Raw genomic sequence first — 20075 nt, forward strand, 5'->3', positions numbered from 1 at the left:
TAAAAACTGAGGTCATTTAAAAAAAATTTTTTTTTAATGTTTTATTTATTTCTAGGAGAGAGACAGCATGAGTAGGGGAGGGTCAGAGAGAGAGGGAGCCACAGACTCCGAAACAGGCTCCAGGCTCTGAGCTGGCAGTCAGCACAGAGCCCAACGCAGGGCTCGAACCCACGAACCGCGAGATCATGACCTAAGCGAAAGTCGGACGCTTAACCAACTAAGCCACTCAGGCGCCCCAAAACTGAAGTCATTTTAAACAGCTACATTTTTTTTATTCCTACTCACAGTACTGAGTTGATCAGTTTAGAGAAAAGGTCCAGTATCAAGCCACATCTTGAGGTAAATACATTAGAGCCTTAGAATTTAAGAAACAAGTGGCCCAATCAGCGACAGGAAAGAAGAGAAAAATTCTGGAGTACATGTTAATGGGGAAAGCAGAGAAAGAGAAGGATAGTAAGATTCTCCAAGAAGGGAGAGCTATCTGTGGTCTTTGTCATGGATATTTTAGTAGAAAATCTTTCTTGTTTGCCTAATCAATAATTTTTTTTCCAAATAAATGAAAGTTATATTTCCAGGAAAACTTATAAAAAAATCTATCTTTTGTCAATGTGTACATAAATTGATGCATGCTTACTGAAGGAGACCAGAATTAACATTAATGAGGGCCCTGAATAATTGAATTTACTTTAGTATGTCTGTGTGCAAATATCGAAAGGAAAAAAAGGCCCAAAACACCGTGCCCATTTTAACATACTAGAATTTTTAGGAAGAAAAAAAATGTTAACCAATACTTTTAAAGCTATATTAACTAAGAAGCTCCCCAAATTATACTAACCCAGTAAAAATATTCTTAAATAATGGTATCAAATAGTAACAGTCTCCTAACAAACTCTTCATTGAAATGCTAAGCAATGTTAAGTTTTTTTGTTTTGTTTTGTTTTGAATCTTGGATTCATGCTTACAGGAAGCGAAAATGGAAGGGAATAGCCACATACAAATACATTAAAAAAATGAAAGGAAGGAAGGTAAGGGAGAGAAAATAAAGCAAATATCCAGACATTAGGAAGTTTTAAAACAGAGTAGTCTTTTGTCTGTTTTTAACTTCTGTATTTCTAACTCATGCCATTGCCTGTTCCATATGAATTCAACTCAATTCAAATATTTGCTTAATATCTCTATGTGCAGGGCTAAGCTAGGCACAGTACATCATCTCTGTGATGAATGATAAAACTCCAGACGAATTCCAAAAGCATGCATATCCACATAGTGTAACTGCACTTCTTGTCATCTATCTGGTTTCCAGAACTGCCTTGGGCCATTACCTCTTATGGCCAGGGTGACAAGAGAGAACTTTATCCAGTAAGATGGCTTTTGACTGATTGAAAATATAGTCTTCATGGGTTCAAGATACTTAATTTCTCATTATTGACCACCCGTCACCTCCGCTACCTTCTCCTCCCTAACAGGTGAATATGTGCACACACACACAGACTCACAAATACACACATACACACACAGGCACATACACACTGCTCCCTGGGACATATCTAAGCTTCACTGGTGCTAAGACATCTATAATTAAATGTCAAATTGCTCCTGCTACTACACATGCAGTTATCAATCATGGGGACTTCATTTTTTTATGCAGATAGTTACTGGATCTATGTGATGCTTACATGCATTTGTGGGAGAATCAAAGAAAGTGAAGTCCGGGTGCCTGAAGTAGCATTAAAAATGGATGGGTGAAGGTGAATGCAGATCTCAAAGACTGGGATCAAAATCAAAAGTAGGAAAGGCCAGTGGCACCTGGGTGGCTCAACTGGTTGAGTGTCTGACTCTTGATTTCAGCTCAGGTCATGATCCCATGGTTGTGCGATCAAGCCCTGCGTTGAGCCCTGCATCCGGCTCTGCGCTGAGCATGAAGCCTGCTTAAAATTCCCTTGCTCTTGCCCTCTCTGTCTCTCTCTCTCTCCCTCTGCCCCCTCCCCTGCTCATGTGCTCTCTCTCTCTCTCTCTCTCTAAAACAAAAATAAAATAAATAGAAGAAAAGAAAATAGAAGAAAAGAAAAAAGAAGGAAAGACAAGAGGAAACTGGCGGATCTCAACTGCAAAAACCTACTGCTATGAAGCTGTACGGTATTATCTCTATATGACCTTATGCATTAAAGATTTGTTAAGCACCAACTGTGGGTATTAAATCCAGGAATGTTGAGTCCAGAGATTAGTGAAATACAGTCTTTGCCTTCAAGGAGCCAGTCCAGTGGGGGAGACAGACAGACACTATGAAAAGAGTATAGTGAATGCTAGAACAAATTATGGGACATTAGCTGTGAGGACACTCACTCCTGAGCTAGCAGTTATCTCTCCCATTCAACCTGAGTCCACAAAGGCCACCAAGTAGCCATTAAATTTTCTTCATTTATTGCTGCTCTCTACCTAAGGTCACCAGAATGTCTCTGTGATTTTTATATGGTCGACACAACAAAGGACAAAGATAGCCTAAGTATATCAACACTTCAAATAATTTGAATGACTTTAGAAATGTTTTTAATTGAGTTGACAACTTCTTATCAATAATAACAACATTTTATCAGCTTTTTAAAATTCTAAAACAGTACTGTTCATAGACTTCCTGCAGTGGTAGAAATGTCCCTATCTGCGGTGGCCACCAGCCACATGTGGCTACTGAGCACTTGAAATGTGGCTAGTGTGACTGAGGAACTGACTTAATTTATTTTAATAAACTTCAATTAAATGGTCACATATGCCTAGTTGCTATGGTAGTCGAAATCACAGTTCTAAAATATAAGTGTTTTAGGATTGCACAGTATGATCAAATAACTTTCCCCTTATACAGTTTGTTACACATTTCTCTAAAGGATTACAAAAGTGGGTGAAAATGGATTTCCTTTTGTAACCTGAAGTTGTTGTTAGGGATTACTCCCAATAAAATGTTAAAAGTTAAATTAAAAAAAAAAACAACATTAAAAGTTAAAGCACAATCCAAACATGCATATGTGTTGTTTAAACTGACTGACTTCTACCACTGACTTTGTTGATGAAGTGGGAAACACTGTAAAATATTTGGAAGTTTAGAGATTTAGTACATTTTAAGAAATATTTGGAAAAGACCACTATTCTCAACTAGTTCTAAAGTATCTTAAAAGTGAGATTTAAAGAAGATTTTCATAGTGGGGACTGAAGCAGATCAGCTGGATTGGAGGCATCGTGAGTGTCAGGACTCCGTATGTTTACACACTGCTTAATTATTACTGCCTAGCAGATGTCAAGAACTTAGTAAACACATAATGAAAGAGTAGTTAAAATAGTATTGATGGGAATACTGGATGAAGGTGATTAAGTGACCATATGCATTTGCCAAAACTTCCAAGATGGTACACTAGAAAGGGTAAATTATGCCTTAGTTTTGTGTTGTTGTTGTTGTTTTTTAATGGGGGAACAAGAATATGGGAGCACATGGGGAAAATCATGAATGGAGATCTGCAAGGAAGCACATGTGAGAATGTGAGTATAGCATCATATCTAGTATGAAGCAAGCTAGTAAATTCCAAACAGCAAACTGTTCTCCTAGGAAAGAAAAGAGAAAAGTCTCAGTCTCAAGATTCAGAAGAAACGCACAGGCTAAGACAGGCTGTGTGATATTAGGTAGGTCCTTAGACTTTTCTGTGTTTCATTCTCCTAGCTGTAAAATGTGTAAAATGAAAACACCTACCTCAAATGGCTTGGAGGAGAATGAAATGAGAAAATGTACATAAAATATTCAGCCCTTGGAAAATACTGAGTAGACGGTAAATGGAAATATGACACAAGCTCATCTTCTTAACCAAGTCCTTCTTTTGAGATCCTCTGGTTTTGAATGAGGGGTTCCATTTCTACCCCTTAAGCTGGGAACCTGAATGTTAGCAAATGAATGGTCAAGCAAAGCTACTAGATTAGACATAACACAAAGCTATTTGGAGAAAGGGGAATGGGAAAATGCAGCTCATGTTTCCGGAAAAACCTGAACCTGAATTTTTGCCAGAAGCAAAATTCCCACAACATAAAATTTTAAGAAAGTTCCCCAATATCTAGCGTAGGCATAAGAGCATAAATGAATTCATCAATGAAATGATTTATCCTGGCAAACTTCCCTGAGTGAAAGCACGTACAGTCTATATAAAAAGGAGAATGAGACAAAATAAAGAAAATTGCTCCTCTGCAAATCAAAAGTAATTAATTTCCTGAAAGGAGACTAGTTATTATTTGGGGAAAGAAGCATGAATATTTTCTATTCCTGGTTACAATTTGTTTTCAGAGAATAAATAGACCAAGTGGAGAGTCACAACATTTTGGATTCTACGGATTCCATACTCAGGATAAATTAAGCATTTAATTCTCACAAAGGAATTGAGTACAATTTGTAGTTAACATATTCCTTAAAGCAGTAAGATATGACTTAAAAGCTCGGAATTTGATTCATTACCTATTTCACAGTAATGTTTAAACTCTTGAATTTAGAGTACCTTGCATGGCGATAATTCACTTAATTCAAAGATCCTGAATCCTCATTAGTTGAGAGAAACTATTCCTTAAAACCTCTTAAAACACCTACCTCTCCTCTATGACTCATAGTTAAGCCTCCTCACAGGAAAGCCACTGCAGTTTTTCCTATTACCTGTTCAGTGGGTCAAGATTAAATAATGACAGAGTTGTAAAGTCACTATATTAGTTCTCCACCTCGTAGAAAACCTCTCAAATATTCCTGAGAAAGTCCAATCCACTCAGGGAATTATCCTGGAGTCATCTTCAATTTCTGCCTCTCTGACTAAGCATATCCTTCAGGTTGAATAACATTTAAGGTTGTCTAACTCATGTGATTTTTAAAAATATTATTAAGTTGGGTATCAGAAATCAATTCCACAGTAAAGACTTGCCATGAATCCAGAAACTTTGCCAACATTTAAATGTTAAACTAGCCCAGTAGTTGTCAAAGCATGGACCTGGGCCAATAGCATCACCATCTTCTGGGGATTGGTTAGATATCAAGATTCCCGGGCCCCACCCCAGACCTACCAAATTAGAAACCCTTCAGAGTGGGCCCCTAAATGGGTGTTTTAATAAGTTCTCCTGGTGATTCTGATACTTACACAAGTGTGAGAACCGTCATCTAGCTAGTTCTGGCAGACACTGGAGGCCACAGGCCAATTCTGATAGAATTACCCAGATAGATGAACCCACAAATATCTTTAATCTGCACCTACCAAAAAAAAAAAAAAACCATAATGTTCCTCTTTAGTCTCCAGTGATCCCTAGTATTAACTTGTAAAGAAAGGATTTATTTGAGTCCAAATGATTTAATAGTAATTTTTTCTGTTTGCAGAGTTTTTTGAAAGAAGCAGTTGGTCTCTATGTCCAGATGAAAACATTAGGACATTTTAAACATAGAAAGTGGTAAAGTCATTCCTTGCTAACTCACTCTTAATTGTTAACATGAACACCTTAATGGAAGCTCTAACTTGTCCTAGGATACTAGTAAGAATGGCAGCCTAACATTCAACCTGTATTGGAGCTGTCATCTGACCCAGCACGCCTCAGGTGACAGACCTTTCCTGAGCATCTATTCCATGTGCCAGGCCACTCTGTTGGCCCGAAGGACCCTGAAGATGAGTCAATAAATATACTCACAAATACTACAGCACATGTTGAGGGGAAAACAATTGAAATGGAGACTGCATGTTTTATTTATAGATAATATGCTTCAGTTTTTCAAAACATTACCTGAAATAAAAATATTCATCCCATTTGAGTTGACCCCTAGGTCAAAGTGTGGGCAACAATGTGAAAGGTCAACTTTGTTATAATGGGGAATACAAAAGTAGTCATTTGTCAGTCACACAAAAAAAGTACATTTTGAGTTCTAATACAGGCTTACATTCGATATCATTACATAAACTTGCGATACTCTTAGACATTAATTTAATTCCTTGTAGTTAAATTTTACATCATCAAAGCATTAAAGAAAACATCCAATAAACTGAAATTCATATGATCCAAAATAATGAGCTATAAAGAATGTTTATTTAAGAAAGACTTTGCAAACTGGAGTACTGGAATGGAATATCATTCAGTCATAAAAAGGAAAGAAATACTGATACAGGCTACAGCACGGATGAATCCTGAAAACATGCTAAATGAACCAAGTCAGATACCAAGGGCCACATATTGCATGATTCTATTTTCATGAAATGCTCAAAATAGGCAAATCTATAGAAAAAGAAAAGGTAGCTTAGTGGTTGCCAGGGCTGGAGTCAGAGACATTAAGGAATAACTGTTAATGGGATTTCTTTGGGAGTGATTAAAATGTTCTGTAATTAAACAGAGGTGATGGTTGCACAACTTTGTTAATATAGTAAAACCCACTGAATTGTACGCTTTAAAAAGATGAACTAGGGGAGCCTTGGGTGGCTCAGTCAGTTAAGCGCCTGACTTCGGTGCAGGTCATGAGCTCACAGTTTGTGAGTTCGAGCCCAGTCAAGGGCTCTGTGCTGACAGTTCAGAGCCAGGAGCCTGCTTTGGATTCTGTGTCTCTCTCTCCGTCTTGACCCATCCCCCACTCGCATATTTTCTCCCTCTCTCTCTCTCTCTCAAAAACAAACATTAAAAAAAGATGAAATATATGGTATGCAAATTACAATTCAATTTTAAAAAATTCATAATATATTCAAAGCAGTATTCTCTGGTTTATTTCTGTACTACAGTGAAATTTACTTTATCTAATAATCTGAGTACCAAGAGGGTCTAGCTTTCTTGTTAAAACAGATCTATAATAGAAATGCAAATTCAACAGGTGTGTATTTGATGAGCACAGCACTTTCAAAAATTGTCTTCCCGTCTCCAGAATCAACTCTGTGGTTTTAGAGAAAACCAGGACCAGATTCTCCTGCAAGTCTTAAATGTCAACCTTGTGTATCACATCACCCCTGAGTATTTCGGTAAAGTGTTCAGCATTTAAATTACGTCCATGTATCTAGGGGGCTGTTGGCAATTATCACCGTATTTGAAATGTAATTCTCATTAGTTAGAACATGAAAATGATGTCTCTTTGTAAAGGTTACTATTCCAAGAGCAGCACCATCTATCGAATAAAAGTTAATATCCACTTTATAATGAACAGTCGCAAATTAAAAAAAAGAAGTGGGATCCTCTAACAGAAAAGAGTAAAATATGTGTATTCACAAACTGAGGTTACCTTTCCTAACTTTCAGGTTAATACCTCGAAACCTATTAGAGTCCATTATAATAGGAAATCTTCATGAAGGAAAAAAGATTTTTGAAACAAAATGTAAAAACCCAATCTTAACAATTCTTCTGGAAAACGACTAGAACACGTGAATCTGCACCCCAGGTACATATTCTAACTGGTTGTTTCAAACTGCAATTTCAGTATTGAATGTATAACCTGGAAGGTGGTGGATGAAAGAGGAACCCAGGAATAAATATATGAACCTGCAGCTTTCCTCTGACTTTGGCAGCAGTAGCAGACGTTGATAGAAATTCTGATTGAAACTTTTTTTTTTTTAAAGGTAACTGCCCAGACTTGAATGTGACTAAATTAAAAGTACTAGAAAACACTGAAAAGTCAGGTCGGTTCTTGTTCTTGCTACCACCTTTCGGGCGTGCGTGCGTGCGTGTGTGTGTGTGTGTGTGTAATTCGCATCAGGCACGTGTATTTTTCATCCAGGTCCAAAATGAACTTAAAAGCAAAACCGCGATCTAGTACGTCGCCCCGCACCTTGGTTTGATTTCTCTTCTTACGTGAACCTAGAAGGCTGTTAACCACACTTTGCAAAAGAGGAGAGAGCAGAGCCCAGCGGACAGCGACCGCGAAAGGCGAGCCTCCCTGTTCGCGCCGGGGCTCGCATCCCCCCGGCCGATGGAAGGTGGCCGAGGTGCGAGGTGGGGAGGGGGCGCCGCCGCGGCGCCGTGGACCCCGGCGACCCCCCGTGCATCTCCCTCCTTGCTAGATGGCGGCGGAGGCGGCGAGTATCTCAGGCTCTCTGGTCCCCCACACCTCCCCTACCGTGTCCCAAACGATCCCGGAGACGGAACCCCGCCGAGGTCTGATCACTCACCCAGACGGCAAACACAGAGGAGCTGGAGACAGGCGAGAAAGCGCTTTAGGATTAGCATTTCCAGACGGTCCGAGGGCCCCCACCACGCGGCTGCTCAGCTTCTTGGGGTGAAGAGGGAGGGGGCGCGAGGGAAATGTTTTCTCCTCCAGTGTATAGACTGGTGTGAGATTGTGTGTGTGCGCGTATGTGAGTGTGTCTGAGGCAGGGAGAGAGCGAGAGGGAGCGCGAGCGAGCGAGCGAGCGGAGAGGGACTGAGAGAGACCGGAATGTTCGCAGGCAGGACGCGCGGCGGTCGCGGGAGCCGGGAGCCGCTAGGCGAGGCGCATGCCGGCGGGCGCGCGGGAGTTGGTGTCCTCGGCCGGCTGCGGCCNCTCCCCGCCCCCTGGGCTCTGCCGGTGGCTTCGCTGCTCTGGAATTAGGGGAACCCGCTGGGGTTTAGAATCTTCGCGGGGAAAATGTCTCTTCATTAAGGCTCCTTCATCCTTTTCGAAGAACAGAGGAGGCCAGACCCCCATTGTCCCGCACAGCCAGAGAATGACCCTCGGGGTTCACCCCTGGAAATGTTTTTCATTTTATTGTTGTCCTCCCTGCAGATGCTAAGTGGGTCCAATCAGCAAGTGGTGGGGGCTCCTGGGTAAGCTGAGGCCCCTTCTCCGTTTTCTTTCTTTTTACCAAATCCCAAAGTAGTTCCAAACCCCATTACCTCTAGGGCAGTTGACCGCAAATAATCTCCAGCCCGGACTGTGACCAATGAGACCCTGCCCCTTCCCCAGGCTCCGATCAAACTGTCGTGCTGTGCGCTGCTGCTTGGGGGGAACTTGCAACCTTGTAACCTTCCTCCCAGACCGAACTACCGAGGTGCCTCCTGTCACAGATTCGCACGGAAAGATTTTTTTTTAATTGCTCGATTGAAAAATATACAAAAGAAATGTAATACGTACCTTCTACTGCCTCCGTGCTGGAAAGGCCTTGCTGGACATGCCTGATTCTCTCTGGTGGTTTCTGTCACTAGACTGTGAGCTCCTTGACGGCAGGGAGTTTGCCTTACTTACTGTTCTAGCCGAGCCCTTAGCACAAAGGCAAAAATAGTAGGTGTACCCTAAAAGTTTGTTGGAATTAATTTGAAGCCTAAATGAAAAGATGAGGCAACTGGTATCCTGCATGAGCCTGACTGCCCAGAGCCCTGAAAATCTGTGTGCTTTTCAAAGATTTTCGTTTCTATATCCTTTAGGCAGATGTTTTTCTACCTACCTGAAACCCAGTTTGGAGCCTTTTCGGAATCTGTTCTAAGGCACAGAAAGCCAAGTTCTGGAATTATCCCTTGCATTCTTAGGAACCATTGATGTAGGTTATCTGTACAACGTGTACTCCTGTGTCCTGTTCTTGGTTCAAAAATAGTATTTTAGCTTAAATATTTCAAAAAAACTTATCACATACAAAATAGGGTTCTGAATGTATTTTGACTATTACTACCAGTTCTCACTAATATACACAGCCTTTCAACACTAGGTTAAATGTGCAGAGCTAATGGTGTAATTTGCTGTTGCTTAAGGAACTGATTACAGCCGTGTAATAACAAATTCCAATCTATCTGGAATGTTTGCTGTGGAGTACATGTAAATATTAAGAAATTGACATTTGATCTTATTTTTCCTATGAATAAGAAGAGAAATGTAATTTTTGTAAGTTATTATGGGGATGGATGATTGTTCGTGTTGAGTCTCCACTTGGGAAGAAAATTTTTGCTAGCATTAGCAGGAAGTGTAGATAAAAAATAGAAACACACTAAGAGCTTAGAGAAAGGATTTAACACGGGCTGGAGTAGGCAGAGAAGGTTTCCTAGAGATGTGTAGTTAATGGAGAAGGACTAGCCAAGGGAAAAAAATGATCTACAAGGAGGTGGGGATAGAAATGAAAAGCAGATGTCATGTGCTATAAAAACAATGTGAATTAAATTTGAGCAGATTGAGTGGAGTCAAACTATGGGAAACACTGCTTTCCTAGTGGAGTAGCTTATACCTGAAACAATAAGCAAGAAAGAACCACGAAAGAACTTCTGAGAACTTCAGCTGTTTAGAAGGTAGGTTTGCTCTGGGGCATGCATGGTATTACAGGAGGTCTCAGTTACCAAGTCTATGCCAGCAGGCTGCCAGAACAATCCCAACAGTAATAAATATCATCCTAACTCCCCTCTCTTCATCAAAAAAAAATCACATCACTAGTCACTTTTTTGCGTTAGGTCACAAAACAAAGGGACTGCTGAAATCAAAGTTACCCTGGTAAAAAGGGCAGGTGGATCCTGTGGTTTCTACTAATTCCATTGCCATATTTTAAAAGATTGTCATCCACCTGGGAAGGCACAAAAGTCACCTTGGGGAGTAGTGAAGTTGTTATTAACATTTGCATGAGGAGAAGAATGGCAACCACGTCTATGTGACTGAGTGACAACAATGGAAAATGGACTTGGAGGACCAGCCAATGTGGATCTGATAGTCAGGGGAAGGGTGATGGAGTGGGAGGCTCTGGAGGTCAGGTCCTTAGAAAATTAGGTCATTGCAACAGCCCAGGTGTGGGAGAAGAGAACATATCAGAAGGGCGGCAACAACAAAAACATATTGTATCTCACATTTCACAATTTTATTGGGGGGGGGGTCATGATCATTTCTGAAATGTCTTACCACACATCATAGTCTGAATACATTAGCCATTGTGAATTAGAGTTATAAACCTCTAAAACCACATGGTTTCATCCACAGTGTAAATTTATTTTTCTATCTACCTATTTATTCATACATAGATAGATATAAATATAAAATATGTATTCTATAATACATATTATATAAAAATGTATTTTATATTTATATCGCGTGTGTGTGTGTGCTGGTCAAGATTATCTATATTATGCCCTATCATGTCAATCACATTTCAGTCCTGAGAATATGTGTTTACATGCAGAGTTTCGAACATTCTTGGAAGAATACTTCTTTCCACCCAAGCAATAACAAAACAGGATACAATAAATATGTTTGTTAGGTAGCTGAAGGGACATTCTGCTTTTTGAGAGCCTCATCTGGGATTTTAGGGTGAACTGTATCCAGATACAACCAGGAGTGGTTCATGAGAGAACCTTTGAGTTCTTTACTTTTCACCTAAAGCTCTTGAATTCCTCAATATCCAAATGAAGATTTGGGTCTCCATCTTGGTTTTCGTCCAGAGCTGTGGTTTCCTCAAGTGTAATCAAAGTTTCAGCTGGGCGTCCAGAGGTCACACACACAAAAAGAAGGTTGTGTCCATTTCCATTTACAGCATGGCCCCAGCTGTAGCCAGAAAGAGAATAACAGGTGTGTGTTTNTAAGCCACCCAGGCGCCCCAACAGGTGTGTGTTTCTCACGGCAGTTGGCCAAAGAGGTGGGGCTGACATTGGCGTCACTCTTTGACAGTACCAGTAATAGTTATTTTGTTGAACTACACCAATAAAATAAGTTACAAAGTAAATATTTATATCTATATTTATTTCAGTTCCTTAAAATTCATCCTTTACATTCCTTCATTCATTCAACACATTTTTATTGTGTATCTATTCTGTATCAGACATTGCTTTAGGGGCTGACCATTCAAATATGAATGACTCCATCCCTACCATAAAGGGACTCAGTCTAACAGGAGAGAAAGACGTTGCTACTACAAAATGTCCTTGTGGAGGACTGCCAAATAAAATACAGCCTGCCTGGTTAAATGTGAATTTCAGATAAACAATGAATAATTTTTAGTGCGAAATAATTTTAGTATGCTAGATGATACACTAAATTTAATGAAGAAAGTTTTTGCATAATGACTATTTTTAGTACAAGCTAATATTTTAGTGCAGTTCATGCAAAGTTTGAAACATATTTATATTTTTAAAAATTTATTGTTTATCTGAAATTCAAACTCAACTGGATGGCTTGTATTTTTATTTACTGAAGCTGACCATCTCACTTTGGTGTGTCTGGGAATTGTCTGATGTATCATTTATGGTTGTGAAATGTCCATAGTTTCCCATAAGTTTCCTTACTCTACAAATTATTTCCAAAGTATCTTTAACATGAATAAAGTTGGGTGCTCATGGGAGAAACAGAATGTTTCCTTTGCAGAATATATTTGGCTCATAAATTCAGTGGAAGCGCTTGAAGTCTACAGAATATGGTACAGTCACTAAATAAAATATGGAATTAAAGGAGAAGTAAAATATCTCTACTTCTTATGTTATGGCAGTAACAGGTTGTTCCTGTTTGGCTCACAGACATTATTGCACATTTTTATCCATTGTATTGACATATATTTGAGTAGAAGTCATTAGGTTAGATTTCTTAAATATTTACAGGCTGAGAAAGTAATTGTTACTTGTTTACAAGTAAAATACAGTTTTTGGAGTTATAAGATGTTTGCCAGAGGGAGATCTCATGTTGCGTGAAGCCCTTTATTTTACACCACTGAGGACAGATTTATCTTGTGTTTGGTACCTTAACAAATTGGGTTCATTTTGATTGACACAATGGCATCTATCTACTCCTGGCATCTTGTAGTGAAATTTCTGACAAGAGTTAAGAGTAATTTTACTTTCTGAAACATAGTCAACACTTTTATTTGGATATGTCCTACTAGTAATTGTCTACCTAAAAAGCAATTATTTCCTACATGCCCAGTGACCCTCAGGAGCTTAGTGATGGCCTGTTACTGCCTTTTCCCAGTGTCAGGCACTAGGGGGAAGATCCTCAATGTGTGAGTCCAGAGCTTAGTGCAATGTGGCACTCAGTCCATTTGAAAGAAGCATAATTATGATTAAGAGAAAATCATAGCATATTACATACTTTGCCTTTTCATGCCTTGTTATGATTGACAATAAAATAATTTACTCTTATTATATGTGATATATATAATTCAGTGATTAAAATTATATTAAAAAATACAAAAAGATAGGAATCATTTTTTGTCCATGTCAGGAATACTTAGTATAGTATAAGACTCAGGATAATTCTTCCTCTGTATATTAGTAGAATCATGTTTTTTTCATATATTGTATATTTTCATTTTAAAATAGTTTAAAAACTAAAATTATGGTTAAATATAACCATATATCTTGCAAGTTATTTGTGGATGAATATTGCTTCAATGTAAGTCAGAAATATGCTATATTGTTAGTGGTTGGTTGTATTAAGATAATTGTTCGTTGTACTAAGAGAATTGTATACTTTTTTAAAAGTTTTTTTAATGTTTTATTTATTTCTGAGAGAGAGAGAGACAGCATGAGCAGGAGAGGGTCAGAGAGAGAGGGAGACACAGAATCTGAAGTAGGCTTCAGGCTCTGAGCTAGCTGTTAGCACAGAGCCTGACGTGGGGCTCAAACCCACGAACCGTGAGATCATGACCTGAGCCGAAGTTGGACGCTTAACCAACTGAGCTACCCAGGCACCTCAAGAATTGTGTACTTTAGACTAGAAAATATGATTCATCTTCTACATTGTCGTGGTCATGAGATAATGACTAATATTTCAATATCTACACATCTGTCTCCCTTCTCCTCACTTCACTAACCCTCCATTATGAACCAGAATAATTCTAGTTTTCTTTTGCCCAAACAACCATGATCTGAACTCCATTATTAAAATAAGTTCCAAGAGAATGTGTCTTCAAATTTGTATTACATTGCAAAACCCACATAACCAAATTTTGGTTTCATAAACCTAAATGCTACTTTCAATTCCTTGCCAGTTAAAGGTGGAAATGCACTTCTCCTTGTTCTACCAGAGGCAAGCATGGGATTTAAAGTCTTCCAACAAGCTTAATTTAAAATCAATATTTGTCTGCTTTCTAGGTCTTTGAAAAATGTCCAAGATGCTGTTAGAGTGGAAAGCAAATGTGTAAAACAAGTTCTGCAAATCAGAAAATCAGCCTTGGACTGGGTCGTTGAAATGACCTGCTAGATTTCAAATGCATAAACATTTCTGATAAATGGTCATTTAGCTGTATCTTACCTATCTCCAGTCAAAAATAATGTAAAACCACTCTACATGATCCATTATACTTTTGACTTTAAAAAACCACTTTGTTCATCTTTATTTTTAGCCAAAATTCATCTCTCTATAACTGACATCCATTGGGTTTTGGGAACCTAGAACACATCTCTTCCCTTACCTTATAGAAAGAATTTTGCTTTCCTTTAATCCCAGATAATGAGATTTTTCCTTCTCTTGCTAAACTTGATCCAAACCCCCCAAGTCTTCTGGAGCTAATGATCCATCATTTCTCTGAATCTTTCTCTTCCAATTTATTCTTTTCACCAAGCTATTAAAATATTTTTCTAATTAAAAAAAAATTCTCTCAACTACAATGTCTCATTATATAATTATGGTACCAAATATGTCTTCCTTCATAATTTTCTTGTAATAATAGACCATAATCATTATCTCCATTTCCTCACCTTCCAGTCTGTCTCAAACCACTAAGGTTTCTGCCTTCCTTATTGCATTTATAGTGTTCTTTAAAGGTTAAAAATCATATTCTAATAGGCTTGTAATGATATATATATATATTTAACTTTATTTACTTAGAGAGAGAAAGAGAGAGAGAGAGAGAGAGAGATGGAGAGGGGCAGAGAGAGAGGGGGAGAGAGAGTATCCTAGGCAGGCTCCACTGCCAGCATGGAGCCCGATGTGGGGCTCAAACTCATGAACCACGAGATCATTACCTGAGCTGAAATCTTGAGTCAGATACTTAACCAACTGAGCCACCCAGGTGTTCCTCTAATAGCCTGTAAATACTGTGCACCTGAAACTAAAAACTCATCATTCGTCCCCAAATGGTATTTTCTAGAGTCCATAAAACCTGAGAAGTCTCCTTGGCTGTTGTTCCTCACTCCCTCAGTGTAATCATTCATCATGTTCCACAGCTTACTCTTCAATTCCATCCTATTTCTAACATTATTTCTTCACCTAATCAGTGGGCCTGGCACATATTCTGTGATTAATAAATGTTTAAATATGTGAACTAATTTATCAGAAAAGGGCAACTCTCGGGCCAATTCTACTGGCCACTTCTCTTGCCTGCTTCTAACAAGGTCCCTGAGAGCTCCTTGATGTTTACTTTTCAGTTCTTGGTCACTAACCTAGACCCTCAGACCAAGGAGGCATCCCTTCTCCCTTAATAACAGACTTAGACTGCTCATAACATATCTGTCTTGACTTAGAACTTACACTTAGAACTTAAGCTAACATGCCTAGAACACCTCTCTCTGCTCTTCCTTCACAATCAACAACTCCTCCACTGATTCCATTTAGGCAGAAGACCGGGCAGGCCTGATGTTTTCCCTGATGTTCATGGTAGCAGTATTTGGCCTTTAGCTATTTTAAGTTTGGGGAGTTAAGAAATCTCTATAATTCTGGGCTGTTGCAAACCCCTGACATTTGCCATTGGCCATTCTCACTAAGCATCCACTTTTACTTACATTATTTCTAGACAGCTTCTTCTGTTCCTTAAAATAGGAATAAAAGCTGAAGAGGTCTATAGCCCTAAAGGAATCTCTCATTACTCTCATAAGAAAGGATGTAACTAAAACTGATAATGTACAATTAAAAAGCTGGTATAAACATAAATCAAAGTTACAGAAAACTAATGAACAGCCTCTACTGAATCTGCTTCTACCACAGTAGTAATTATAGCCACACTAACATAGCACCTATTAAGTGCCAAGCATTGTTTGAAAGGTGCGGTATATAATTGTTTAATCCTCCAGTAAATGATGTGTGTAACATTACCATTTTCCCAATCTCATTAAAAAAAAACAAACAGGGAAAATTATTTGTCCAGTCACATAGATCATAAATGACAGATCTAGGGTGTGAACCCATGTACTTAATTATTAATCTACACTGCCACTCCCTGAAGAAAATCAAGACATTCTATGCCAAGTAATCCCTCACCAAACTCAGACCAGTGCCTTAGATGGTTGGAAATGGGTTCCTACTTTGCTTCCCTGATACATAGTATACTTTACAAAGCTTGTCTCACGTCAAATGTCAATAACATAATGTGTGAAGTGAGAAGTAAACGCCATTTCAGGAATTCAAATGTGATGTTTGCCCAAATAACATTATTGTTTGAAGAATACAGTTACTCCCTCTTATCTGCAGTTTTCTTTTCTGCCGTTTCAGTTCCCTGCCATCAACCGCGGTCCAGAGGCCGATTGGATGATCCTCCTTCTGACGAATCGGCAGAACGTCAATAGAAGCCTAACTTTACGTCAGAATGCTGCGTCATTACCTCGCTTAGTTTCTTCCAGGCGCTTTATGATCTCACTTCATCGCAAGAAGGGTGAGTACAGCGCAAAAAGATATTTTAAGAGATCAAAATCACATTCACATAACTTTTATTACAGTCTTTTGTATTTTTTTTTGTAATTTACAAATTTTGTAATTTGTTCTATTTTATTATTACTTGTTACTCTCTTACTGTGCCTAATTTATAAAATAAACTTTATCACAGGTATGTTTGTAGAGGAAAACGCATAGCGTATATAAGGTTCAGCACTGTCCAGGCACCCACCGGGGGTCTTGGTACGTAGCCCCCCTGGGTAAGCAGGAACTGCTGTATTGTCTTGTGCTTCTCTTCAGTTACATAGTAAGTATATTTGGACTAATCCCTACAAAGATTTGGGAAATCAGTATAGTAGAGTTGAACAGAAGGAGACATGAAAACTAGAGAACAAAGGAGTACCATTAAGAACCTTGTTTCCTTCCCTGAAACCCCTAGCACCTGGTAAATTTCCAAAATCTTATCAGAAAACAGTATATATTGACAACAATATTTATCCTCTTGACTATTCTGTGCCAAATATTCTTGCTTACATTATGTTTAATTACTCCCAAACCCCATAAATTAGATATATCATCCCCCCATTTTGCAGATGTTTTACAAGGCTGCAAGAATTTAGCATTACTAAGAATCAAAGAACTTGTGGTGATGGAATTGGAATGAAAAATGGAATTTCTCTGATTCCAGTGCGTAAATGTACTTTGAATTGTCAGTCGTAGGAAGGCATCTTTCTCAAGCAGCAGTAGCCCAGTATTTCCCATGTCAACTGACAAGGACTTGTTCAAGCTGAATTGACAAGATTCCTGCCAGCTTTATATTGCAATGAAACTGGTTGTTCATTGCGTTTATGCCTATACCTCTGTATATATGTATATGTGATAAATCAAGATTTGCAGAGTGGATCAGGCATGTTTAGTAATGAGAAGACATGCCTGAGGATAAGAGCAAGGTAAAATGAACACTGAAATGGAGAAATAGGCTCTGCATAGTGAGTGTATCAGTCAGAATGAGCTAGGTTATACTGCAGTAACAACAATAACAAAAAATTATTCCTTGCTCACTTGAAGCCCGTTTAGGGTTCAAGTGACTCTCCAGGATACTTGCCTTGAATGTGGGTGTTTGACAATCCAGGCCACTTTGAGCTCTTGGCATCTTCTCAACACATGTTTTCACAATTTCAGGGAAGGAGAGTGCTGGTGTGTTTTCTACTGTCAACTTAATATCTCCACACAGACATGACATGTATCACTTCACTTCCAACCCGTTGGCTCTCCAATATGTCTACAAGGAAAAGAGAAACAAACAGGGATGAATAATAGAAATGTCTCTTACACAAAGCAAAAATCGAAAAAGAGAGAGAGAAAGAATATAGAGTAGAAAATAAACAAAGAAAATTGATAGAGTATACTGTTCTATGATTGCATGACGGCTTGATAATGGTTTTGCTATTTTAGTTGCTGAATGTTAAAAATTATCCTAGGGGTGCCTGGGTGGCTTAGTCAGTTTAAGTGTCTGACTCTTGATTTTGTCTCAGGTCATGATCTCATGGTTCCTGAGTTCAAGCCCTGGGTCTGACCCCCATGCGGCCCTCATTGGGCTCCCATTGGGCTCCTCACTGACAGCGTGGGGCCTGCTTGGGATTCTCTCTCATTCTCTCTCTGTCCCTCCCGTGCACTTTGTCTCTGTCTCTATTTCTCAAGATAAATAAACTTAAAATAATTATTCTACCGCCTTTCAGGGGGAAATATATGAATTTCCACTGTTAGAGTTGAAATAGTTCACTACATACTAACCTGACCTTCCATCACTCCTTGAGATATTTCTGCATCCTGAAGGCTTTTTCAGAGGTTGGATGGATGGATAAGAGTAAAGAGACTGACTATGACCGCAGAGCCAACAGTTTATATTACAAAAGCAAATGATTTCCTTGATTTTTTCCTACCTTTTTTTTTTTTACCTTTGAAAAGAAAAATGTTGATTCCGTGTATATACTTTAAGATCATGAAGCCATGAACTCATTGCTTGTATTTATAACAGCACCAGTCTTTCTATTGCTGCTTCGAAAATGAAAGATGATTTCACCACTTTTAGCTTGAACCTCATTTTTTCCATTTTACGGAGTATAGTTTTAAAGAGAACTATTGCTGGAAATAAGAGCCTGAGGAAAGAACATGGTCCTTCAACTCACTTGAGGGACATTGTGTTCCTCTGTATTGTATTCCCCAGAGCTAATGTAATCTAAGTGACATACAAATTGAATCGGCTTTCCAGATTTTTATATACTTGTAACAGGTTGTTGAAGAATATAGACTCATAGAGGTAAAAATATAAGTTAAAAATTTTTCGCTGTCCTCAATAGTTACTGTGCTATAAATTACTTTTTCCATCTCTTACTGCATCTTTGTCAGAGTCTGTAAATTTTCCAGCTAGTTGTGTTTATTAAGACTCCGATCAAGTCTACAGCATTAACATTGCATGGATTCAAAGCTCTTCTTCTCAAGGATAAAGTCGAGTAGCTCAATGGTGGTATTTTCTTCTTACAAGCTTCCCACTCCTAAGTCTCGTAACAGTTCTGATTTCTAATTAGAGACGGCAGAGAAGAGCGGCAGATCTTTCCCAAGGTGTCTGGATGACGACACAGTCCTTCTACTGTGTTTGTTTTTGTTCTCTGTTTTCTGACTGCACTTTTCTGACTGTCATTGATGGGCTGTCTATGCCTTTTGGAGAATATTCGGCCTAACTCTTGATAGTTCAGCAAATATATGGATCCTTTGGAGCTTCTCCACTACAGACTTTTCTTTTGTACACCATATAGAGTTGTCTCTACTTTTCCCCCTTAAAGCACACAACCCCATTGGTGTACCCCTTAGAACTTTGTGGTTGGGTACCTTACAGTACATCGGTGGGAATTGGGAATCTGTTTCAGGTGAAGTACTAGAAAGACAGCTGAAGCCCGGATATCTCCTGAACTGTCCATTCTGTCTTTAGGTGTGTTAAATAATGGTAAGAATAAATGGCCCTCCAAAGATTTCCACATCGAATCCCTGGAATCTATGAACGTGTCATGTTACATGACAAAGGGAAATTAAGGTTGCAGACAGAATTGAGGTTCTAATCAACTGACTTTAAATGAGAGCGTCTCCTGAATTATCTGGGGGGATCCAGTGTAATCACAGAGGTCCTTAAGAGTGGAAGAGGGAGGCAGAAGGTTCGGCCAGGGTGGTGTGATGTGAGAAGGGCTTAAGTGGTCATTACTGGCTACGAAAATGAAAGAAGAAGGTTACGAGCCAGGGAATGTGGGAGACCTCTAGAAGCTGGAAAATGCAAAGAAACCGATTATTTTCTAGAGATTCCAGAAGAGAAGGCAGCCTTCCTGGCACCTTGACTTGAGTTGAGTGAGACCTGTGTCAGTTGTGATCTACAGAACTTTAAAATTGTCAATTAAAACTGTAAATCAGTTTTAAGGCACTAAATCTGTGGTAATTTGTTGTGGCAGCTAGAAAATGAAGACACTAGACAACCCTGGCATTCCTGCCGTGTTAGGGCTACCAGCTGCTCCCCACTGCCGCCTCCTCTCCTTCCAGCCTGTGCTCT

General features: G+C 39.0%; 1 protein-coding gene across 1 annotated transcript in view; it reads right to left on the reverse strand.

Annotated features, from left to right (window-relative positions):
* PTPRZ1 (protein tyrosine phosphatase receptor type Z1) overlaps positions 1–8341 on the reverse strand; it is a 176664-nt gene extending 168323 nt beyond the window's left edge. Inside the window, exon 1 of the mRNA XM_077773262.1 lies at positions 8133–8341. Within this exon, the coding sequence (XP_077629388.1) occupies positions 8133–8190 (58 nt within the window). The 5' untranslated portion in view covers positions 8191–8341. The remainder of the gene's footprint in view (positions 1–8132) is intronic.
* Positions 8342–20075: the final 11734 nt, after the last annotated feature.

This window comes from Crocuta crocuta, unplaced genomic scaffold (genome assembly GCF_008692635.1).
Source record: "Crocuta crocuta isolate KB4526 unplaced genomic scaffold, BGI_CrCroc_1.0 scaffold16, whole genome shotgun sequence".
NCBI lineage: Eukaryota > Metazoa > Chordata > Mammalia > Carnivora > Hyaenidae > Crocuta > Crocuta crocuta.